We start from the raw sequence: 24,902 nt of genomic DNA on the forward strand, positions 1-24,902 counted from the left end.
GGGTAAGGAGGTCAGACGAGTCCCTTTAGAATTAACTGTGGGGTCAGAGGAGGGTCACAAGAGACTGTGCGGGCAATCACTCAGGCAGCAAAAAGAGCGGGAACAGTAACGGCGCACCTGAGCTGCACCTGCATCGGAGTGTCACAGCCAACAGGCAACACTGGAAACACCTGTCGTAGCAGAGCGCTTTATGCATACTCTGTGCTGAAACGTGGTGGCAGCACTAGGCGCACTTTGCTTGTGCTGCATGTGAAGAACAGACAGCAATCGAATTTTAATTAAGTAAAGTTTTAAGCCCTCTTTGTTGCACGGTGCCCAAGCCCCGCACCACAGCCTCGCGCCCTCGGGAAAAGGCGGGCTGGGCGCGCAGCTCCTGACGCCCACTGGCGCGCAGCAGCCCACCTCCGCCCCGCACCCTGCATTGGTACGGCCCGCGGCGACCAGCCGTCCTCCGCACCTCCCTCCTGAGGGGCGGAGCGCGCCTGCGTAGAGACGATGCGGCCGGGCCCGGCCCCCGCTGCAGCGCTGACGGATGTGGTAAGCCCGCCTCCCCCAGGGGGTCTCCGCGGGTGGGCAACTGCCACAGCGCCACCTCACGGCGGGGGGAGGGCCGGGCTGCAGGGCTCCCTATCAGGCCGGGTTAGGGGCAGAGCGAGGGCTGCCCACTGGACTCGCCTGCCGTGCTTCCCACACACGCAGCCGGCGTGGCTGCGAGGATAGGGCCCGTCGCCCCGCGGCTCTTGTGGGCAGCTTGTAACAGCACTCGTGCAATGGGGGCATGCGCCTGCGTGCCTTTCAGCTCCGTGCTCGTTCACTGGACTTGCCTCCACACCGTGGCGTTGGAAGTCAAGTTTAGCCTGAGAGAATGTGTATTGAAATAACTTAATGACTTCTTTTTTTTCCTCCCTAGGTAATTCTGGAAGCTATGGACATACTCTTTAGAATAAGAGGAGGCTTGGATTTGGCGTTTCAGCTAGCAACTACTGATGGTGTGTCTGTAAGGCTATCATAGATTAAAAAAAAAAAAAAAAAGTTTGTTTTCTTGGCATTTTAGTAGATCATAGAATCATTTGAGTTGGAAGGGACCCCTAAAGGCCATCCAGTCCAACTCTCTCCACTGAACAGGGACACCTACAGCTCCATCATGTGCTCAGAGCCCCTCCTGCCTGAGCTGGGCTGTCTCCAGGGACAAGTTTTGTTTGTTTTTTTCCTAATAATTTAGTTTTTAAGGATTTTGAGCATAGAAGGCGATAGTGGCCAAGTCTGAGTTAATGAGATGAAGGAATACAGTTGGGTATTACACACAGTAAAAGCTTGCTGGGCCCATAACTCAGAAGTCAGTGGATCAAAGCCATCCTCTGCTAGGCATTACTAGGCACTGCTATCTGCAGTGGTTTTTTCCAGCCTAAATGATTCTATGAGATTTTTTTTCAGTAATATGCAGCTCTGATTTAATCTTTGCAGAATTTACTGAAAAGGTCAGATATATGCATATATAGCAGCTTTCCTATCCACAGAAGCTTGCAGCTGTAGGCTTGGTTAAGAATTACTGATGGGAAAATCAATGACAGTGTAGGTTGTTATTTGGAAGCCAAGGAAAACAGCATGCTTTTGTTGAGGCAGACCTGCCGAATGAAATCTTATCTTACTTTTTGCTCTCAGTCATTTTTCTAATTATAACAGCATTTGCATTTATGTTCATTATCAAAACATCAATTAAAAAATGTTTATCCTTCAGCCATCGCAGAATTTTTTTAAGTTAATTTTCTACTTACTGTGTTTCAGAAGCATCAGCAAAAAGTGCATTAAAGTACGTTTTCAGTGATCTTGCAAATAAGCTGTCCTCAGATGTTCTTGTATTAAGAATTTGCAACAGTTCAGTGTATGTGTGGCCCAACAACGGTATCAACACCGTTCCAGAGCTGACTGATGATTCTGCTTGTAAGGAGATAAAACGATTTATACAGTGAGTATATTAAAAACAAAACGAAACAGAAAGATGATTTTGTTATGGATTAATTGCATATTCTGGAAATTGCTCTTTCTGTTGATACTTCAGCTTTGATCAAGATGATGAGACCCGACGAAAGCTTGGCAAAAAAAAGGATAAGAAGCTTCAAGACATGGTACGTGTCTCACCACGCTAAGAATTTCTATCTGACAACCTATCACTTAAAAGTTGTTAATCTGCCCTCCCTAGCCTTATTTATGCAAAAGGACACACTTAAATGACTTAGAAAACACCCTTTAAAGTCATTAAGGCTCTGCATGAATGCAGATCAATACATAGAAGTTTTAGCCTTTAACCCAGTTATTTAATTACTGGACATTGTATCAAACTCTGTACAGTTTTCCTTTTGCCCTCTTGGAGAATGGATTGTTGGAGATACACTGTTGCTGTCTTTATTCTGTGCAGCCGCAGGTAATCAACATTGACCTCATGTTAGAGATGACATCTTCATCAGATGCTTTGGCTCCAGTCATCGAAAGAGAAAATAAGGAGCACCACTACATTAATATGACATTGCCAGTTGATGTTGTTGTATCTGTTTCTCCTGATGAAACGTGGGGAAAGTAAGTATTATCCTCAATAATATATATATATAACATATATATAGTAATATAATGTATAATATATGTATTATATATATCATATTTTTATTATATATATATATATGACTCTCATATATATATATATATGTTACTTGCATTTCAGCAGACACTCATAATGGTTGTGTTTCTGGCAGCAGGCTGGGGTACCTGCATTTCAGAGGGCAGAATCACTAGAGAATAGTTTCTGTGCTTCTGATGCAGTTTCTTGGAACAGTTTTGCCCTTTGAGCAAAGCACGCTGAAGTTTCATCCTTCTCTGTGGGAGTGGATTGGAGGAGTGAGAAGTTCAGAGCAGGTGCAAATGTGCATGAGTACTGCTTAAGTGAGCTATGAAAGCAGTCCGCCATCGCTGTTCTGAGAGTTAAGTATTGTCCCTTCTAATACACAGGGTGCAAAATCTCCTGGTGAAAGCAATTCACAAGCAATTAACCGATATGGAAAGATGCATCATGAAATACATGAAGGGAACATCAATTGTGGTACCAGAACAGTTTCATTTCATGTTACCAGGAAAAAATCACCTTGTAACCATTTCATACCCTACAGGTATTTCAGATGATCAACTGGAAAGTTACAGAAAGGTAAAGCATTTCCCTTTAGCCGGAGTACAACAAATACTAAGATAACCTGATTTTTATTTTTACTGTTATTATCACTGGAGCAAGGGTAAAGCTTTTCATGTAGCCAATGCAGAAATAATACAAACAGGTTCTGATTTTTAATTATAGATGCAGTGTACTACACATAAAATTGATGTATTAGAAGTTTAAAAAGTGCATCAAATCTCATTTTCATAAGGAAACAAAGCTACGTAGGGTGTATTTTAGATTGAACTGATCTGTATCATATTTCTGATTCTGGATTCCCTGAGTTCCCTACTTGCAGATCACTTTGATCATTACTGCCAAGATTTTGCAGGTTTCCTGAAAGGATTAGGAGTGGGCTGGATTGTTTTTCTGGTTGGTTTTGTGTTTTGGGGGTTGATAAGGAGTGTCGTTGCTTACAGCTGAGCAACCCTGGCTAGAATTTGTTGGTTTTGGTTTTGCCTTCTGGGTTGGCACATCTAGAAAAAGGAATATGGATGAGATGTAGGAGTGTTCTGATACAGCAATCCTTTCAGATTGAGAGCTCTCAAAGCTGATCGGGTCATGCATTTACACGTTCTGAGAGTGGGGAAAATAGTCATCTCCCTGTTCAAATCTGTAGAAGCTGTGGGGATTTTTCATTCTCTTCTGGATAAAGTATTACTGAACCTCACGTTCCTTGCATTTGCTGAGGCCTCAGATATGGGTGACACATAAGTCTTTCCTGCTCTCTCTCTTCTGTACAGTTTCATCCCCTGATTGCTGAATGTTGCTCTAAGTAGTATAGTTGGGCTCAGTGTTTGGTCATCCGCATAAAATCCATTACCCGCAATACAGACAGTCTAGATGATTTTGATTCCTTTCACTCTTAACTCCTGTGGGAAAAAGAAAGACAGTATATCTCCTTAGATGTAGAGGAATCTTGAGCTCTGCTTGCAACACAAAAATAGACTGAATCAGTTTGAACCATGAGCTCTGTATCTTTAATTTGTCATAGTATGCCATATTTGTGTCTTCAATATTAGCTAAGACTATAATTCTCTGTGCTACTACAGAGGAAAATGCATAATTTGTTCTGGTTACGGTGTATTTTATCACACTTTGGTAAGGTATTTGTTACTTGTGTTTGTACTTTGTTACTTGAATGGGTCTGCAGAGGCAAGCAATGTGTAGCAAGACCATGTGAAATAACAGGCTCTTCACATGGGAGGTGAGCCTCCATCAGCTTCCTTAGAGGCAAGGTCCAGCGCTAAACATATATGCTGAATATCAACCTGATTACATTCACTAAGCCATTTTGTTAAGGTTATAATTAATAATAGAGACAGAAACCAATGCAGTGTTTCTTTTAATCCCAAACTTGAGTTGTGCTCTTTACTTTTATCCTAACTGGCATGTAGGAATTGCATGGGTTGTTCAACCTGCCGTGCGACAGACCGTATTTCAAGAGAGCAAATGCTTACCATTTTCCAGATGAACCATATAAAGATGGCTATCTCAGAAATCCCCATTTACATCTTAATTCACCTGGTCCTGAGTCTGGTGTGGTAAGTTTAAAATCAAGATGTAACTTCTTTAAAGTGTTTTATTTCATTTAAGGTTTGTCATTAAAAGAAGCAACTTCATTTCTGTACGTTTTTCTTCTTATCTGTAGGATGTTATCTAACCAGGTCTAAGTGAAGTAGTTTCTCTACACAAAATGGCATTGTTTTAGTATGTCATATTCCTCTCTTCCCCCTCCTGCCCTATCTGCATTGTCTTGTAACGTACACCATTTCAGAAGGTACCTCACAGTTTTTAGTAAGTATTTTAAAAGTGTTTCCAAAGCAACACAAGAAAATAAAACTATGAATAGAGATGTGTAGTATGCAAAAGAGGAATGGTCACGTGTGAATAAGAAACCTTCAGTTCTTCTAAAGATTTATAACTCCCTAACTAACAGAAGTGACAGAAATATATACTTCCACTGAAAATTGATCCTAGCATGATCAGATTTGTTTGTATTATCTGTCTCTGTACAGGTTTATTTAGTCCATGGCACATACAGTTACCACCACTATATGCAGGATCGCACTGATGACAGCGGCTGGGGCTGCGCTTATCGGTCTTTGCAGACCATCTGTTCTTGGTTCAAGCAGCAAGGTTACGTTGATGCACCTATACCAACACACAAGGAAATTCAGCAGGTACAGAATGCTTGTGCACATCAAGTCCTTTATGCCTGTTTATCTAGAAAAGTTTGTAAAGATTACTCTTAAATGGCAGATTGTGCAGCAACAGAAGGTGCAACAGTGCCTTCTTCCAGGATGGGAGCATGTTTACAAAGGTATTGATCAGGATTATAGTTTAGAAAGCAATACAGGAAAAAGCAGCTTACCTCCTTCCAATGGCAGAATCGCAAGAGCATCATCACTAAATAGAGATGCTTCTCTTCTGGCTGCTAACCCTTAAATGATTGTGAGGAGGGGTGGACCCAGGGTCTGCCTCGGGTCGCTCAGGTGCTCCCTGGGTTAGCCACTCCTCCTCACCTGGTGCTCAGTCACTGGTTCAGGCTGGGACCTAGCAATTCCCATACACAGATTAAGACTTTTGAGACTTCAAATTCGTTTGGTATTTTAAATTAATCTCTTAAATTGAACTATAGTACTCCATTAGTTTTAACAAGATTTATAATAGAGAGCTGTCTCCAAATGTCTGTGTGCAAAGCAGCTTCATTAAAATAGTTTTCTAAGTATTTCCTTGAATTAATGTTCTGCTAGAAGCTCTGTTTAGAATGTTTTCACTATTTTTGCCAAATGAAGGAGAACAAGGGATGCAATCTGTCATATTAAAATCAGTTTTAAAACAGACTTCTGTCAGCAGTGACAGCTGATTTAGTTCCCAGATGTTATGCATTGATTTGCTGTCTTCTTTTGCAGTTTCACCTATGAGAGTAGCGGGCTTTTTCTATTACTTGATCCTTCATTTCCTTCATTTTCTTTTTTGAATTTGAGTATGTTCATTTCTGGTAACAGCACTGAAGAAAAAGTGTAGGCTCGGGTGGCTAACATCGTATGCCTAGCAAAAAATACCACAGTTATTTTCAGCCTTCTAAAAACAGCATTTTGTATTACATTTATTTACTCAACGTTTTAACAAAGTTCGGTTTGCTCAATGAAACGACTTCCATCATACCTCACAGGGATGTAAGCAATAAAGGAAAAACTGGATTTCCTGAGCATTTCTCAGTCTGTCCCCAAGCGTAAAATCACCTTATATCTGTATGTTCCTGTAGCATGTCAGACTTCTAGAAGAGGGCAGCAGCCTTCAGGAGACTTTGTGGGCTATGTATCCCAAGTGGAAAAGGCATCTCGAGTGCTGCATGCGACACGTAAACTCCAAACTGAACAGAGTGTGTTTTAAATGCCAAGTCTCAGTGTTATTTCGGGGGCCTCTTCCTCAATCTACTGTTTTATGGATCCTTTTCTGAGATGCCTCAAAACCAGGCACTTCAGTCTGTGAAGTGGCTTCTCCACTGCGAATGGTATGCTCAAATATTACACAGCTCAGCATCTCAGATTGAAGCCTGCCTATGAGCCCAGCTCCATGTTCTCTTCTTACTGGCGCTGTACTGTATTGGCATCCAAGTGACATTCCCAAAACTAAACCCCAGTGAATGGAATTCAATAACCATCTGTTTGCTTTTGACTAGCAAGGTTATAACATCTGTATTTATATACCTATTTCTTGGACACAAAAAATGGTGGAATAGTCTACTCTATGTTGTTGAGTTTTGCTTTACTTCCTTGTTCTAATGTTGCAAAGGCCCTGGTTGATGCTGGAGACAAACCTGCAGCTTTTGTTGGGTCACGGCAGTGGATTGGTTCAGTCGAGGTGCAGCTTGTTTTGAATCAACTCTTTGGCATAACGTCAAAAATATTATTTGTCAGGTAAGAATCCATATGTTTTCAGTAGTTCGGTAATTACTGAAGACATGTTCTGTGAATGGCTTAACTATCTGCAAACTGATGTGCAGAAATTCAGCCTATTTCCCTTCCATCTGCAAACACAGTGTTTGGAACAACAGGAACACAGTCCGTCCATCAGGAGGCACACACTGACAGTGAATTATTACCCCATCCAGTGTGGGATTGAGGCAAATTGCTGAGCAGCCTGGAAATAGTGCCCTCCGCCCTGGATTTGTGTGACATTAAGACAAGGGATTTATTTCCCTTCTGACAATCTGACACTTCTTTGTGCAATAAAGAACCCTGTGAATACATTTAGGAGAAAAAGAATAATGTTCAGTATTTACCGGAAATAAAATGACTGGATTTCTACCACTTGGACAGCAGTAAGCAGAATAACAAATCTCTGAGCACTCTGTGATAAATAAAATAACGGAATAGAGAATGTATGCTAACCGAGCCTGTATGAAAATTCTATTCAAAATATTAGTCATTAGTTATATTTATTTAGACTAAATGCCACTGTGGATATTCAAAAAGAGCATGTAACCATGGTGACATATATTGTTAATGGTAGGAAAATAGTTTGTTTCTTCAGTGTTTCCTAAAGCTTTATACAGCCAGTTTTAATCTTTTTGTTCCTCGACTTGTGTTTGCAGATAGATATCCACCCGTTATTTATAACAGCTGTGCTAGTGTGGAGTTTTTTCTTCCTGTGCGTAAGAATACAGAATACATGCTTTTGTGAACGGCTTAGAGTTGCTCAGAGTTATGCTGCAAGGGAGCACCGGTGTTTTTCAGGCTTGTGAAATGCCAGCCTTGCTAGCATGCTGAAAAGAGATGTCATGCTATCCACTGCCAATGACCAGCTCAAAAAGGCTGCATTTTTCTCTCGGACTTACTTTCAGCTAGCACCTGTAACTCTTTCTATAGGCAAGGAGGGCTTCACAGCTGCATCAGCAACAGCAGTGCCAAATCCATTATTATACATGCACCATCCCATTTCCCAGAGTTCTAGCTTTACACTCTGTCTGTATTTAGTCCATCTCTCTGGGAACTTGTGAAGCAGACACCCAGTTTGTGTTTTAAAAATGTTAACCACAATATGAAGAGATATAAAGACAAGATATTAATATCTGCATGTATTTCCTTGCCTAGCTTCTGTCGCCTTTTTCAGAAGTACAGCCAGTCTTCTGAGGAGAGTATGAGTCGCCTTCAGAAGCATGTGAGCTCCTAATCATGGAATGTGTGCACATGTTGTACCTGTACAGCTTACTCTTCCATGTAGACTTACTCTTTGTAAAGTAGGGAAATTAAATCAGGCTACGTTCGGTGTTACTTTGACTGGATTACTAATGACATTTCAGATATGATTTTTTGAAGGCAGCTTGGATATGAGTATTGCAGTTGCTTGTGCAATTGAAGAGGAAACCTATCTTAAGACACGTCGTTATAAACACCTTTACTGGTGCCTTATTTTTATTGGGCTCTGATGAGGCTGTGTTACTTCCCTTGGGGGGTTGGAGATTCATGATCCTTGAGGTCCCTTCCAACCCAGGCCATTCTGTGATTCCCCTTGCTCACAGGTGTAGTTAGTCTGGTGCTTTTTTTGATCTCTTGCAGGGAGCCATTGGGGTTTACTAGCTGTCCCCACTGTGGGAAACAAACAGCAGAAACATGGTAGAACCTGGGCAACTCCAGGTGCTTCAGTGGCAGTGAGGCTTACAGTGAATTCCGTAGGCCAGGCAGAATCTCTTCAGTTGCATAAAGAATGCTTTTTTCCAGATTGTCCCAAGAGATTTACACAGAAAAATTGTAAACCACAGCAGCCACTTTCTAATCAGTTACCTGTGCAGTTAATTAATGTGATGGATAATTTAAAAAACTAAGCCTTGTGAGGATGACAGATCAAACATTCTGTTTCTTACCTAGCCAGGGTTCTGAACTCGCTTTGCAGGGAAGAGAACTTGCTAATCATTTCAAGACTGAAGGAACTCCAGTTATGATTGGTGAGTAGTTGAGTATCGAAGAATGCCAGTCAGTGTTCATGGCCTTCCTCTGCTGAACTTCATTTCAATTAGTACTGATTCAGTTTACAAGAGCTAGTCAAAACCCTAATTAATTTTAATTAATTACACTCTTCTCGAGGGAGCCTAGAAAACCACGCAATTTAGTCTGCCTGTTATCTTTTTCACTCAATATTTCCCTGAAGCTCAGGATTACACCTAGTAACAAAAATCAATCTGAATGGTGTTCTCAAAGGCTGCTTCTAAAGTCAGAACTCGAGAGAAGCTGACTTCTAGAGGAGTTTCATCTCTGTAGATGGGCAAATGTTTGTACAGCTCCCCAGAACTTCCCACCTCGGAAGAGTAGTGTTTATCTGGCTTTGAGGAGGGGAGTATCGTTCCTTATCCAAATTCATCACGGGACCAGTATTCATATTTAAATAATCTAAAATGTTGGTATCGTTGCAAATGTCATTCATAAGAACTTCTTAACTTTAAGGAGAGTATTTCAAGAAACCAGTGGTTCAAAAAATGAAAAATCCTGGTATTTATTTATGACTAGTGCTGTTATTGCAGACTTGTGTATTCAGACAATCTCGGTGAAGAAGATTAACAGTTTGTTTTTCTCCTGTGTGAGGTGGAGGTGTTTTGGCTCACACGATACTAGGAGTGGCGTGGAATGAAATGACAGGGCAAATAAAATATTTGATTCTAGACCCACATTACACTGGAGGAGAAGACCTGCATGTTATTTTGGACAAGGTGAGACTTCATGTACATATGTATACACACACACACACACCTATGAATGCATATGTGTTATTAAATAATGCATGGCCAACTAGAAATTGGCCATTCTGTGAGTTCTCCATAGAGAAGTGTGTTCCCATGGGAAGTGCTGATCCCAGTTAAACTGCATACATGTTAGCTATTGTTAGTTTCTGACATGCAGTGTGGTTTTGGAGAAGATGTATCAGGTCACTAACCGTGTAACAGTATTGCAGTACAAACAGATGACCTCTCTCAGAGTAAGTTTGTCCTTCCTTTGTATTGGAAACACCTCATTTAATTACCTCTTATTCTGTAAACTTAAAAACTTGGCTAGACTTATTTAGTAAATCGTGATCAACAGCACACCTTAAATTAAGAGCTCACTTTGGCTCTGATCTGTTTCTAAGGAAGGCAAAGGTTCTTCAAGAGGAGAGAAATTACATCTGTGAGAATGACGGTGTTTCAGAACAGCATTAGTCTCTGTAGCAGCAGAAGGCAGTGGGATATAGAAAGAAGAGGTGCTGCTGTTTGGAAACCAAGCTGTGGGAGCAGGGGGAGAAGCTCTGTAAAGTCCCTTATGGTGTTTTCTAGGCATGTGCAGAACATCCTGCAAATTGTGTGTCACTGCATTCTGTAGATACTTGAAAATAATTCATACAGTTTAGAATTAGTAAGATCTTAACTTAATAATGGATATGAAAAACAGAACTCATGGCAGATTTAAATTGTGTCTTTTCTTTTTCTTGGCCAGGGCTGGTGTGCCTGGAAGGGCCCAGACTTCTGGAGCAAGGATGCCTATTATAACCTGTGTCTACCTCAACGACCAAAAACTATTTAAATCTCAATCTTATGCAAGAACATGCTTAGCCAGAATACTAGCAGGCCTAGAAGTAACTGTCTTGTTAGTTAGCAGGCTAATACTTGAAATTGATCAAAACCCAGTTGAAATAGAAATGGTACATACATAATTTAAGTCAAGACATTTGTTGGGTTTTTTTTTTTAATGAAACATCAAAGAATAAGAGAGTTATCTGCTGTGAGCTGCATTTTTTACTAATTATTAAGTACCTACTACTCCTTCCTTCCTGTTGGGTAAGATAACTTTGTTTATATAACAATTTTAGTGTGCTTAAAAGCTTTAGAAGTTAAACGTCTGATCCTTTTATTTTATGAAATTCTTTCCTGCTGAAAAAACCCCTGCACTCTTACCTTTCAGGCTCTGTAGAGCCAGGTGCATTTCACAGTATGGGTCTATTCAAAGCCATCATTCTCTGCTTCCACTGTTGGTAATGGTATTTTAGAGGAGGGTTAAGGAAAAAGAAAATTCTGTATGAACCGAATTCTATGAACTTCTGTTCTCATTTACACAGAAAAAAGTATGAGAGTCTAAATTATTATGTGCTTATTTATGTGTATGAATACAAATATTGTAGGAAGAAGCAAAATGACGGTCTTCTGTTAGGAGTGAAAATAAAGGAGTTTTCCTCCTCAGGAGGAGTCAATGTGACAGCATCCATAAAGCCATTCCGTTCACAGTCAAGTTGTCGGCCTTTGGATTCCCATTAATTTGACTTTGGCTCACAAGGCATTTCTTTTGTCAGCTAGGAGACCGACACCTGTCACATGGACAAACAAATGTTCTACAGCTGCTGTCATCAGAGCATTAGGATACATTTGTGGTACAACCGCCATCTTTGTCACTCCTCCATCCACACGTCACTGAGAATGCTTTAACATGGAAAGAAAACGTGGGGAGCCTTCTGTGTGCCATTCCACACAGTACTCATTTCTGGCAACACTATAACCTTCAATGTGTATGTATCTGCTTCCAGCTTATGCAACACCAAATTTATTTACGTAACCGCTAAAACGGTGTGGGGTTTTTTGTTGTTGTTTTAAGTTACTACAGAGGACTTTTTTTCACTCAGAGGGTGGTGACGCACTGGAACAGGTTGCCCAAGGAGGCTGTGGATGCCCCATCCCTGGAGGCATTCAAGGCCAGGCTGGATGTGGCTCTGGGCAGCCTGGTCTGGTGGTTGGTGACCCTGCACATAGCAGGGGGGTGAAACCAGATGATCGCTGTGGTCTTTTTCAACCCAGGCCATTCTATGATCCTGTGACTTGAACACACAGCATACAGTGTGTGTAACTCCAGCATGAAGGTGTACGGTGGTTTGTGATGCGACTTTTATGAGTACAGCCATGCTATGGTATATTTACAGCCTTAGCATCCACTCTGAAGTGGTAAAAGAGCTCTGTAAAACACGCATTCTCAGCAGGTTAACACTGACATGAATAAACGGAGCTGAAACACCCAACTTTGGCGTCGCCAGGCGCAAGGAGAGCCAGGCATTGCAGGCTGCCAGCTTCTATCGCTGCATGAATAGACGTTCTCCGAGGCAAGCCTGAAGATACCCTCCAGCCCTTCTTCCTTCCGACTCCGGGCCCGCGAGCAGCACGGGCCGCCCCGCCTTCCCCCTCACGACGCCCGGGGCGGGCAGTAACGGCGGCGGGGAGGGGGCGGGACGAGGCGGGCCGCCATGGAAGTGCGCAGCGAGGCGCTGCCCCGCGCCGCGGCCAGCGGGGCCGTCTGCCTGCTGTCGGGTACGGGGTCGGGAAGGTTCCTTGGCGGAAGGGCTGGGACGGCTGTGTCTCGCCCCGGGCCCTTCCTGCGGCCCTCGTGCAGGCGGCTGCCCCCGCGGCACTGCGCAGCACTCTGTTTCTTCTTCCTTTTGTTTTAGTTTGCTTTAGTTTGCTTTAGTCCCTTCCTTTTGGGAAAAACAAATGTGTGCTTTATCTCTGAGCAGAGGACGACAGCCATGCTGCCTCGCTGGCGAGGAGAGCAGAAGGTGGAGATCCCTGGGAGTGTTTCCTGAGAGGACAGCAGTACTATGAAGAGGTTGGGGCTTTCCTTTTTTAAAAGTAGATATTAGTGGACTGCATTCAGTGTTAGTGGTAAATGGCACCTTAAAAACAACAGGAGACGCCCGTGCCTGTTTTTTTTTTACCATGGAAATCACCAGGTGTGCTACAGCTGGCCTCCCTCCCGAGCCGTTTCTTGGCCAGCTGACTGGCTGAACACCACTGTGCTTTGTGTTGTGGGGCAGTGGACTCAGTACTGCCTGCAGTGCAGTAAGGGCCGTGGAGTAAGCCAGGCTTGTGGTTGGCAGCAGGAGCAGGTGGGCATCTTCGTGCTCCATGCATGTGCTCCGTGCTTTCGTTACTGCATCAGCTGCCTTTGGCAGGAGCAAAAGCAGTACCAAGGAGCAGCAGGCCTGTCTGTTTCTTGAGCTGGCGTAGATGTCCGTGTTATAAACTGCAGTCCACCCTTCAATTTTCTGTTTGAGCGGGTGTCCGTTTCCATATTTTTGAGCGTCCATCTGTATTGCCTTAAAATGCATGCTGTCATAGCACTGCACATGTTAGAACAAATCAGCACCTGATCAGAGCCCTGTGATACACCTCACGGCACTCAGTTCAGAGGAAGAGTATGAGTGCAGCCATACTTGGTTATCTGACATGTCAGCTGGCTGTAAGAAGGCCCTGTTTTCCCTGAGCTCTTTCAGAGGAGTGGACTGTATGAACATTGGGCATTTCCTCACTGTGAGGTGTCTCGCTGTCCAGCAGCTGCTCACCTCTAAGCTTTGGCAGTGTGGTGTTGTTTTAGCAAGCCATACAAGAAATACTTGGTTTTATTTAGTATTTTTCTATGCGTACATAACAGCGTTTTAGTAAGAGCACCAGTTTGTCAATTAGCTCTTACATTGCAGTTGGTACATTGTGTACTTGAAAATACATATTCTCCTTCAACCTACTGCAGGAGCAAATGCTCTTTAAGATTCTCTCTAACAAGTGCAAGCAGATGGAGAAACCATATTTCACCAGGAAACCAAGTCTATTCAATAAACTAGTGAAACCTATCATAGTCTTACCCTTGTCACAAGGGCAGATCATGTGAGGTCATTGCAGAAGGCAGAATGGGGTGAGCGAGTTCTGGGTGAGGTGATGAGACTGACTGCAGAATCCTTGGGCTCGTATTGTCCTGCACATACCTTGTTTTTTGGTATGTATGTGGGGAAAAAATCAACACTGAAGACAAAATTAAACCCACAGAGTAGTAAAGGCAAATCTTCAGACTAAATTTAAAGGGTAGAAGCAGTTCTTTCAGCTGTACACCGTTCCTCTCTTGTAGAAATCAGTCTGAGTTCCATGTCAAGACGCTTGTGGCCCACTGAGGTTTATAGGCCATCAAGTGGAGCCCTCTTGAGTCTGGTGCGTGTTTATTCTCAGCACCTCTTTCTCCTGCATTTGCATACCACTGCTTATATTTAGGTGTTTGGTTTTTTGTACGTATACCTGAAAACAATCAAACCTTACTTGGTAGTCCTAGGTGCTTCCATCATTTACCAATGTCCTTGCAGTTGCTAACTCACTCTCTTTCCATTTTCTGCCACTTCTGTGGTTGCGTTTTGTTTTGTTCTTCTTTTTTGGGAGTGAAATGCTCCAGTCTGAAAATCTGTGTGAGGAGATCCACTGGAGAGGTAAGCTGTACTCCTCATTTGGTGTACTCTGTCTTCATCCTTCTTTCCCAGGGGAGGTATGAAGAAGCATTAGTACAGTTTGAGAAAAGCAAGGATACAGATTTTCAGGCACTGTATCAGCTTGGTGTAATGCACTACGATGGACTAGGCACTGATAAGGACCCTGTGAGTAATCTAGCTGTACTTTTTATTTTTCTTATAATAGCAATTTTTAATCACTAAAAGCTTCCTTGTAATCTCGATAATTTAAGATAAAGAAGTCACTGATTTAGAAATAGTTTCATAAGGTGCAGGTGCTCACAAAGCATCATCAAAGGAGGCATCTGGGCTGAAGAGATTTTCAAAACCAGGTACAATGAAACAGGTTTATTTGCAAAATACGTACGGTAATCTGTGTGTTAAAGTACCACTGCTAAGGATCGTAGGAATCATAGAATCACCAAGGTTGGAAAAGACCCACAGGATCATCCAGCCCAACCATTCACCCATACTTTTACTTCACCCATCATCAATACTTCTCATTAAATCACGTCCCTCAACACAACATCCAAACGTTCTTTGAACACCACCAGGGTCGGTGACTCCACCACCTCTCTGGGCAGCCCATTCCAGTGCCTGACCACCCTTTCAGAGAAGTAGTATTTCCTAATGTCCTGCCTGAACCTTCCCTGGCGCAGCTTGAAGCCATTCCCTCTAGTCCTATCACTGTCACACAAGAGAAGAGGCTGACCCCCAGCTCACTACAACCTCCCTTCAGGTAGTTACAGAGAGCAATAAGGTCTCCCCTGAGCCTCCTCTTCTCCAGACTGAAAGAGTTCGATTGTACTCTGTATGGAAGCAGTGTCGCTTGTTTAAAAATAGTTATTAATCTGTTAATTTTTAACAAGCAGTGTAGATAAAAGTGGAATCTGTAAAAATGGAAATCAGGCAACTGTATTTCCAAGCATCTCCATATCCCAGAATTAATTCCTTAAACCACTGAAGCACCTTAAAGACTTCTGTTGTTACTGTGTTGATGCAGATAAATAGAGAGGAAGTCGTGTTCTGGGAAAATGTAGAGGCATGCTAGATTTCATGTAGAAATTAGAAGCGCATCTGTTTCTTTGGCTTGCAAATAGCCATCTTTTGCTAAGAAGTGGGGCAGCATTTCTTGCGTTCTGGAAGTAAGGCAAGAGAGATGAAGTTAAAAGGTGTCCAAGTAAAATCATCGATTCATAGAATCAGAGAATAGCCTGGGTTGGAAGGGACCCCAAGGATCACCAAGCTGCAACTCCCCTGCCACAGGCGGGGCCACCAACCTCCAGACCTGGTACCAGACCAGGCTGCCCAGGGCCCCATCCAACCTGGCTTTGAACAGTAATCTTTGTGGGTGCACTGGAAAATAAAGAGTTATGTATATTATAGAATAATAGCCATTGAAAAGCAGCATTTGTTAGAATACTTATTAAGACAAATAAGACAAAAATATAACAGTTTTCAAGAAATTGCAAATGTGGAAGGTATTTGGGTGAATGAGATGTCAGAATCTCACCGACAGCAACACTGTCCATACACATTCTAAAAAGAGGTTCTGCAGTCGAAATGTAACAATTATAACACCTCAATTGTAGGAGAAGGGAGTGGAATACATGAAGAAGATACTCAGCTCTGATTCCCCAGCAGCAAGACACTTAAGGTTTGCAGCTGCATACAACCTTGGCAGAGCGCATTATGAAGGATACGGCGTTAAGCATTCAACTGAAGAGGCTGAAAGGTGATTGCGGACAGTAATTCTCCTGATGAGCTGAAGATGCTGAGATAACTGCTACTGAACTTTCTTTGTCTCTGTTTTCTCAGGTTGTGGCTTATTGCTGCAGATAACGGGAATCCAAAAGCAAGCGTAAAGGCCCAGAGTACTTTAGGAATGCTTTATTCCATGCCAGATCTAAAGGATCTGAAGAAGGTAAAGCCCACTTGCACCCTTTACGAATTTCATGAGTCCCAACTAATTTTGGATTTCACAAGAAGGTTGTGGTGGTATATTTGACTCTTTAAAACTGTGTATTCCAAGTAATCCTAGATATTATCATTCATTTAAGCCCGTAGGAGGAGAAGGTCAGTACGTCTCCCTTTGGACTGGCTTGACACTGCTAGCTGAGATTTATTTCTATGTAGTAGGAATATCAGAGAGAAAGATAGAGCGGATTAAAATTCTGCCAGCCTTGATGCCCTTCAAAAATCAAGCAGGTGTTGCTGGTTGACAGCTCTCAGTAAATGATGCAGGTTTAAAAGCCCGCTGGGGATTCTGCTTTCTTTTACACGTAAGCACTTCTTACTGACTAGTTGACGTAAAGGGTTTTAATGAAACGGTATGCAAGACAACCAGCTAAAGTGAGTACATCTCATCAAAAGTTCATTAGATAATGCAAAACATTCATTGAGGTAAACAGGAAACAACTTTGTGCCTCTTGCTTAGGCCTTCTTCTGGCATTCAGAAGCATGTGGCAATGGAAGCCTGGAATCACAGGGTGCACTTGGTGTTATGTATCTCTATGGACAAGGTGTACGTCGGAACACTAAGGCCTCTCTGGAGTGCTTGAAAGCTGCAGCAGAAAGAGGAAACATCTACGCTCAAGGCCACCTTGTGGAATATTATTACAATAGAAAGTTCTTCTCAACAGCTGTTGCCATAGCCAGAAGGTTAGTTAATTCTTATTTATTTCTTATTATATTCATATAAGACAGTGGACCTTACTTAAATGAAAGTGATTATTAAGTTCATAAACTTGTCTTCTCAAGATCAGGAGACATTTGAGATAATGAATTGCAGGACCTCATTTTTAAAGGAGGAATAGCAGACCACTGTCAATATTAAGTCAGTAGGCTTCTCAGTTATTCGGTACAGATGAACTTTTCTTCCTGATACTGTGAAGCAAACCAGTCTTGAATTAGAATCCCAGGTAAGACCCTGTCATCCTGTCTCCTTGTCCACAGTCTGGGCCAGGCTCCTGTTTTAAACTCCTAGAGGTGTTCTGCTCTTCACAACCTCCGTTTTCATGTCATTGCTGCCCACTATCTTCTGCTTTGTTACTGGTTGGGATCCCACAATCACCCCCTTTGAGCATCACGGCCTGGGACCTAGAGGTAGCTGCTGCAGGTGGTGGCAAGCCACCACACTTTAGCTTTACATCACTTACTGCTTATCGAAACACAGACTGCATATGCACTTTCTGAGCCTGAACCTCAAAATAGTCATCATGTGCATGCAAGTAGTTTCTGTAATTACCTGACCCCTGTATATGCCACTGCATAGCAGCAGCTCTGGTAATTCAGCAGTAGTTCAGCAGTGAATGCTGTTTGCTCTACTCATTGCTGCATAGTCTTCTCAGAGAAAGCTGCTTTTTTTTCCTCCTGTGCTGCAAATGTACTGAGGGCTGTGTAGTCTGGGCTAGCCCTTCTCGTTTGGAACATGCCCCTTCCAGGCAGTGCCATGAGGCACATTATTCAGATGAACAGACAGCGCATTTCATCTGCTGCAGTAGTGCTCACAGAAAATAGCAATGAAATCCCACAATGCAGCCAGAAATGACTGTTTCTAAAGTAGAAGACTCTGCCACCATATTTGAAGCAGTTCCACACAATGAGGATTGCTCCTGAAAGATCTCTCAGCAGCTCAACCAATTGTATCAAACATCTGTACCTTCTATGTTATGGCTCCTTTGCCTTTTTACATTCCTACCAATTACAATTGGTTGCTTTATGCACAACCATTGTATTAAAATATACACACGATTACACACAGTGTACCCCTGCCCAATATTGAAGTCTAGGTTAGCTACCAATATTCCTCACTTCAAATAATTGTCTTAGTCCATGTGGGTCTATGTACCATTTCTATGGTACGTTCTACAAGTCAGCTCCAAAACTAGAATCTTTGTTTGGTTTGGCTGGGTATTCTTCTTTGCCGTGGTATCTTGTTATGTATCTTTTGGAAGGGAAGGCAAAAATGCTGTCTCACGTGGCAGGTCGCTGTCATTGTATTTGAATGTTCTTATTAGATGGTTTTTTTCCAGTTTGATACCTGGAAAGAACATGGGACTTGGGGGTTTCTGGTTTAAGATACCAGTTAGAAGAAATCAATTTCCACTTACAAATACCATACCTAATGTTGTAGTGACAATATTAGTAACCGTAGCCTGATAGTTCAGACAGTGTTTCACATGGTCCTTCTGGTTGCTTAAATGGTTTTATAGTAAAAAACAAAATCATGCTGAAAATAAGGTGACAGCAAGCAGGCAGATGTATGCAGAAGTAAGAAAATGGCTGAGCTGAGACAGTTGCCACGTGATTTTCATAAGTAGGTCTTCCAACACGAGGCTCTGATGTATGTCCAAGATACTCAGGTGCCTGGGGCGTATGAAAAGGTTTGCCTTTCTCCCACCCATATTAATTTCCAATAAATATTTTAATATAAACTGTTGGGGTGAAATATGTTTCCTTTCATAACAACTGGTATACACGCAGTGAAAACAACTGCAGTGTTTATCTTCTTTTTAATATTTAGTATCACAGCGTTCAAGTAATAATAACTTAAACACCAAATAGAAGAATCCTGTTCAGCCCACTGAATACATGAACCTTCAGCATACCTTGGGTAATTATATAAATGGAAAGGAAGTATTACCACGTCATATGGAAATACAGTTGACTTAAATTGTGGCTCACAATAGCATTATCTAACCTAATGCTCTAAATTCTACAACAGGACTACAGAAAACGACAACATCGAGATGCTAGCAACGATGACTGATTGCCTCCCTGCATATGTAGCCAAAGGGGTTGCTATAGCTGCTTTCTACTTGGCTAGGTGCCTCCATCTTGGCCGAGGCATAGAGAAAGATGAAGCTGCTGCTAAGAAGTACTATTCTAAGGTAAGCTGGTCAGGTGCCAGAATGGGCTGCCCAGGGAGGTGGTGGAGTTACCAGCCCTAGAGGTGTTCAAGGAACATTTTGGTGTCGTATTGAGGGACATGGCTTAGTGGGAAATACTGGTGATAGGTGGACAGTTGGACTGGATGATCAGAGAGGTCTTTTCCAATGTTGGCAATTCTATGATTCTAAAGCCTTGAAGCCTAGTTTATACCTCCTAACACTGAGTGATGCCTTGGATGTGAGTCTTTAAACTTGCTGTTTTGTTTTATTAAAGGCTTTAACTTAAATAATATTTTTTAAAAACTCTGCAAGAAAATGAAGAGTAATAAAATCGTATTGAAAACTACTTATGGGCCTTGAAGGATACTGTCTGCCCACTTGCTGGCAGTAACAATTCATACTGTCAAAGAAAAAATACCATGGAAGTCAGCAAAAAGCTTAGTAAGGTGGAGGATGGAACTCTCTAAATTATTCAAGTAGTTAATCATTTTTATTACATTTTTATTGATCGGGGAGCTACTGACACTGATACATAGAGGAAAAACAGATCACATTTTCTAAATAAGTGCTAATGTTGAAGGAAGATTTACTGCCTGAGGGAAAAGACTAATAATGGCTTCTGAAAACTAAATTACATTAGTGATGCCTAAAAGTAAAGGCAAGATGATGATGCTAACTAGAGGGAGCGCAGAAGCGTGGATGCCATCCTGCTAAGGTGCTCTGTAATTTCTGCATACAGAGATCATTTGTTTCTGCAAGTAAAATACTTCAGGGCCCAGCTGAGTGCAGTCCAAATAAATGGAGAGTTATTTATGCAAATATTAAGCTAGCAGCTGGCAATTTCTGTGGCTCCTTACTTGTGGCAGCCGCTGATAAAAAAGGCTTAGCAGAGTAGGCAAGCGTTTGGCTGAAATCATAATTTAAAAGATTTTGGTTTTTTGCTGTGAAAAGCCTTTCAGAGGATAGGTTGAGGTCCAAAAAGAAACACACGGTTGGCTGTTGTGAACACTTTTGCCAGTAGTCCTAGATAAGCAGATATGGAAAAAGTACATCAGGATTCCATTACCACATGGCATCACATGCGTATGGTCCTTCCCCTTGTCTTCTGTCTAGTCTAGCATTATAGACAAAATTACAGCCTTCATTCACCATTCACTAGCAACATATATGCTACTGATAAGTAAGCATCACCAACTTCGCAGTATAAAAATAAATTGTATCTGTTGATTGGTGCCACACATCTCTACATCTACTATCTTAGAGTAGGGACAGGCCACATAAAGGAGTAAAGTAGTTAAAGGGCAATTGCAGAACGGGAAGTCTGGAGTTGTGGGTATGCTCAGTTTCTTTTGTACCTGAAAAATAATTGTTAACCATAATTACATTCACCTAAACTGAAAATAGTGGGGTTTCTTTTGTTTTTTTAATAACTGCACAGCTGCAGTCTGTAAGCAGGTTTAGGGTGCTGGTGGCGGTGCCAGCCGATCCCATACCAACCAATGGTAGTTAAAAAAATGAAAGTAAGGCTAACAACTGGAGTTGAGCACACTCATTGTGAAGTACTGAACTTTTCTGATGTGCTATCAGAAATACAAAAACCTACAGCCTTACCAGTGTTGTATTGGCAGCATACAGTTTTGTTTTGGCGACAAGCTAGTACTCCATGTTCTTTGTTTTCAAAGGCATGCCTTCTGGATCCCGATGTTGCTTCTGATCTTGAACTGAAAGCTAATCTTGGAAGAATTTAAGTCTTTCCTTCAGTTCTGGCAGGTATTAAATGTCCTTCCTACAGTAAATCGTCTTTAATCTTCAATTACAGACTGTTCACTTACTGCCTCAATTTCAGATTTATATAACTTATCAGAAATTTACTGACATTTTTATTTAAAAAAAAGCAAAAAGCTCACACACGTAACTGAGATACATGGCAGAGGCAGACTAAAAATGGTACTGACAACAAATTGTGTTAAGGACATAGCGCTGCCATGCAGCACATAAGTCAAACTGTATCAAATTAAAAGTATGATATACTTTTTGCATTTTTAGTATTTAGATATTCTGAAAAGCTTGAACCCACACTTGTCTATTTTTCACCTACAGCCCATCCGCAGCTCATGACTTTATGCCGAATTCCATTTCTGAATCTTAGCTTTGCTAGTGGCATGTATACTTTCTTTTATGTTCTTTTTTAACTCATCTACATCTACTAAACCATCTTAACATGTCTTACCCATAGACTGCAATTCAGAAAGTGGTCTGTATGACAAAAAGCTTTACAGTTTGAACCATACCAACCTCTACTACTAGTGAATTCTACTTACAGAACTACAGAAGAAAAGGCATCAGTCTGGAAGCATGTCTCTAGGCCACACTGGGCCCATTTCTTCTATCCTTCTTCATAATGTGATCACACTACCTCTGTATTGGAAACAGCTGGAAGACCTTTTGGTTAGCAGTGTGTATGTCTGGATATGTTATACTGAATCTTTCATCATATAATACCTCTGGGAAGTTTACTGATGGCTATGGTAAGCCTGCACATTTCTAAATACCTGTTTTACTTGTAATGCTTGGTATGTGTGGGAAAGCTTGCTTCTTAAGGCTGTGCTGTCACTTGAGACCTGTTCAGCTCTGTGGCAAAAGGAAGCAAGATGTTAGTCAGAACACTGATTTCACTACAGCAGATGGGTTTTGTGAAGTGGTCGGTCCCGTTTTTCAAAGAGCACAGTTATACTGAATTTGAAATAAAGTAATGAATGGCACCCAGAGCTTTTTGATGTTTAATTGTTTAGATGGGCTTTAAGACCATATTTATACATTTTTTTACATAAATTAAAAAAAAAAACACTGAAGACATTTCTTTTTTCCTTCCTTTGTATAAAATAAGGGAAAGATTTGAAGGTTGTCTGAAACTGAGTAAAACAGCCCTGAGTAATATCAGGGAAGCTATTGGAATAGTGTAATTCAATGTCTACTTAGTCATTCATAGAAGCAATTCGTAAGCACTACCCTCTGACCTCACATTTAGCATGGGCATTCTGGTTGGAGATACCAGTTTAAAATACAGATTTTGGACACAGACTTCAGTAAGTCTGTAAAACATAAATATTCCCTATGAAACGAGCACTGTGAAACTCATTCCGTAGTTGTCAGTACAGCCTCATCATCAAGTACTGAAATTGAATTTTGTTGTTTATTGCTTACAAGTGCTTCAAACTACAGGAAGTCTTTGGTAAAAACAAAATTGATAAAATTTTCACAATAGCTTTACATGTAATATTGCACAACAAGGCTTTTTCAATGCACAAGAAAAAAGGAATGCTCAAATCCTCAGCGAGGAGATTAGAACTGTACAACATTCATTAGTTTACCACTATAAGCAAAACTTCTTTTCATAAATGTTTAAAATAGTTTCTGGTTTCTTTGAGCTTATATGAACATTTATTTTTCAATCTATATTTGAAACAGAAGAGTAGTCAAATAGAACAATTTAAATAAAAATTGGCAACTATACAACATTGTTTTGTCTACCCTACTACAGCATCAGATCTTTTCAAGTATGTTTACTTCACAAAAAAAAAAAATCTCGAGAGGAAAAAGAAAAACCCTAAAAATAATCATAGTCCTCAGCCCTCTATGGAAAAGAGGAAAATAAGTTTAATGTCTATTACTGGACATAGACATTTCTCTAGTGGTCCACTTGTGCAGATCCAAACCTAAGTGGCATTAAGCTGCTCTAAATGAGCTCGTAGCTCAGGACACAGTTCAGTTAGCAGCAGTTCCAGCAAAACCTGAAAAACAGAGAAGATAGAAGGTGAATACGGATGCCAAATGTGTGTTCCTTTTAACCTTTCTGATATGTTCAGAACATCACGGGTAAGAGGAGCATATAAGGTCCTTCTGCTCATCTTTCATGCAACTGCTGTTCTGAAAGCCTCGAATTCTCCAAGCAATGCAGTGTCTGCTTCTTCTCAGCTATAACAAATCAGTGCATACCTTATAAAGTTGGGCAACTTGGATGGTGTGGAGACTCTTGCAGGCAAAAGCAATACTGTATAAACAGCTTTTTATTTCATCATTTGAAATCACTTGAGTAATGAATATGTTTTTTCTGACTTCGTTCAAAAACAAAGAAGTTACCTGCAGAGATTAGTATCATGCTACTGTTATGTGTGCAAAACCACACACCCTGGGCTTTAATTCTATGAGGAACTCAGCAATTAAGAAGGTTCTAAAATTAAAACCCCACTTTTCTAGTTACTCACATAGAGCAGATGCTTGTTGGCCTTTCTTTCTTGCAGTGCATTGAACACTTTCACTACACCGTGGCGGGCGTTTTGCTGTCCAACGAGGCTCTGCAGAGTATCTGCAACAAACATGACTTCAGCGTACAGCTTCACTCCTGCTAGGCACTGTCCAACCAACACTACTACCCAAAAATACATAAGGCTAGAAAATGAAACACTGCCCCTTCATAGTAGATAGTTAGACTCATAGATGCCATCTGCCAACCTTTTAAAAACACACAGGTAACTCGGGTCACCGGTTGGAAAGGTACCCTTCACTCTCAAGTCAGCTGAGTTTAATAATAGTTTATGCATCTTGGTGACAATATTCTTTAAGTGTTTTAATGCGATACGTAATCGTTACACAGTCGTGTCTAATGGCATACATTATTAATCCATTCACTGAAATACACCTTCAGACACAAAGAATTCCTACCACAGTTAAAATTGCCTCTCCACCTTCCCAGACATACTTCTCAGAAGCAAGCAGATGAGAGAATTCATTTACATTTTGGATTAAATTTCAGTGGAGAATAAATCCAGTGCTTCATCATTAATTACAGGTAAATTCAGCTATGTCCTGAAACATCTCTTCTAGTTGAAAATCAAAGAAGAAAGCCCAAACCAACTAAGGAAGGCTGTTCTAAGACAGCACCCCAGAAGCATGCACGCTCAAGGGGAAGCTGCCTCACTTAGTGGTGATTAAAGGGCAAGCGCAGAAAGCACTGTAAATCCCACTCTGCCTGGGGTGCTTCTGTCCAGGCTGCAGGTCCCTCTAATATTCAGTGCCCTGAAACCTCTTCTCAGAAACGCACAGCATCACACAATAACGACAACATGGGTAGACCTCCCTTTTTCATTTTAAAATATTAGAGCGAGTGGCAATGGTTGTGGTGCTACTCTTCCTGTATGTCAAGTAGTTCCAGGCAGCAGAACCACCTCCCATTTGCTCGCTGGGATATAGCAGAGAGCACCCTGTCTTCACTTAGCTTTCTTAATGAGTATTACATACAAACTCCAACAATACTGGGCCCTCTATCCCCCTCGTACCACCCAAGCCTATGCCACTTACCAGATAAAGATGGGAGAGGCAAAGAATAAGGCCAAAATTACACTTATTTACGCGAGTGAACATGACTTACAGCTCCAAATAAAAAAAATCTAAAATGCAGCAGAACAGGATTTGATTAACCAGTTTCCTTTCTGGTTATTAGATCTGGGACTAAGCAGAATGGAGGTGTTCTC

General features: G+C 41.5%; 3 protein-coding genes across 14 annotated transcripts in view; 2 read left to right on the forward strand and 1 right to left on the reverse strand.

The window, feature by feature from the left end:
- Nucleotides 1-467: 467 nt before the first annotated feature.
- UFSP2 (UFM1 specific peptidase 2) lies at nt 468-12,236 on the forward strand. Of its 7 annotated transcripts, none has more exons than NM_001396975.1 (12): nt 468-537; nt 911-989; nt 1,786-1,966; nt 2,060-2,126; nt 2,417-2,574; nt 3,001-3,193; nt 4,597-4,743; nt 5,218-5,382; nt 7,001-7,125; nt 9,076-9,152; nt 9,787-9,911; nt 10,672-12,236. In NM_001396975.1, the coding sequence occupies exons 1-12, from the start codon at nt 496-498 to the stop codon at nt 10,756-10,758; spliced, it is 1,446 nt and encodes a 481-aa protein (NP_001383904.1). In that variant the 5' UTR covers nt 468-495; the 3' UTR covers nt 10,759-12,236. The 7 variants fall into 7 exon arrangements, with proteins under 7 accessions (NP_001383904.1, NP_001026307.2, NP_001383905.1 ...); NM_001031136.2 differs by having other exon boundaries at nt 2,423-2,574; NM_001396976.1 differs by having other exon boundaries at nt 1,789-1,966.
- A 202-nt stretch (nt 12,237-12,438) lies between these two features.
- Nucleotides 12,439-22,133, forward strand: LRP2BP (LRP2 binding protein). Of its 5 annotated transcripts, XM_015276563.4 has the most exons (9): nt 12,439-12,524; nt 12,728-12,819; nt 14,513-14,626; nt 16,072-16,214; nt 16,298-16,403; nt 16,917-17,140; nt 19,206-19,371; nt 21,054-21,141; nt 21,695-22,133. In XM_015276563.4, exons 1-8 carry the CDS (start codon nt 12,461-12,463, stop codon nt 21,117-21,119), a joined length of 975 nt encoding a protein of 324 aa, XP_015132049.2. In that variant the 5' UTR covers nt 12,439-12,460; the 3' UTR covers nt 21,120-21,141; nt 21,695-22,133. The 5 variants fall into 5 exon arrangements, with proteins under 5 accessions (XP_015132049.2, XP_015132051.2, XP_040555578.1 ...); XM_015276565.4 differs by lacking the exon at nt 14,513-14,626; XM_040699644.1 differs by lacking the exon at nt 12,439-12,524 and having other exon boundaries at nt 12,729-14,626.
- Nucleotides 22,134-22,545: 412 nt separating this feature from the next.
- SNX25 (sorting nexin 25) overlaps nt 22,546-24,902 on the reverse strand; it is a 62,514-nt gene continuing 60,157 nt past the window's right edge. For both annotated transcript variants that reach the window (XM_015276561.4, XM_046940774.1), the window contains exons 18-19: nt 23,637-23,737; nt 22,546-23,162 (exon numbers count right to left, since the gene is read on the reverse strand). In XM_015276561.4, coding sequence (XP_015132047.2) covers nt 23,088-23,162; nt 23,637-23,737 — 176 coding nt within the window. In that variant the 3' untranslated portion in view covers nt 22,546-23,087. The remainder of the gene's footprint in view (nt 23,163-23,636; nt 23,738-24,902) is intronic.

The sequence above is a fragment of the Gallus gallus genome, chromosome 4, assembly GCF_016699485.2.
Source record: "Gallus gallus isolate bGalGal1 chromosome 4, bGalGal1.mat.broiler.GRCg7b, whole genome shotgun sequence".
In the NCBI taxonomy this organism is placed as follows: Eukaryota; Metazoa; Chordata; class Aves; order Galliformes; family Phasianidae; genus Gallus; species Gallus gallus.

Coding starts and splice junctions, on each gene's coding strand:
- UFSP2 (NM_001396975.1), top strand. CDS start 496: ATGCGGCCGGGCCCGGCCCCCGCTGCAGCGCTGACGGATGTG. Junction 5,383..7,000: donor CACACAAGGAAATTCAGCAG/GTACAGAATGCT, acceptor AATGTTGCAAAG/GCCCTGGTTGATGCTGGAGA. Junction 7,126..9,075: donor TCAAAAATATTATTTGTCAG/GTAAGAATCCAT, acceptor TTTCTTACCTAG/CCAGGGTTCTGAACTCGCTT.
- LRP2BP (XM_040699644.1), top strand. CDS start 14,330: ATGTCCTTGCAGTTGCTAACTCACTCTCTTTCCATTTTCTGCCACTTC. Junction 14,627..16,071: donor TAGGCACTGATAAGGACCCT/GTGAGTAATCTA, acceptor CCTCAATTGTAG/GAGAAGGGAGTGGAATACAT. Junction 16,215..16,297: donor TCAACTGAAGAGGCTGAAAG/GTGATTGCGGAC, acceptor CTGTTTTCTCAG/GTTGTGGCTTATTGCTGCAG.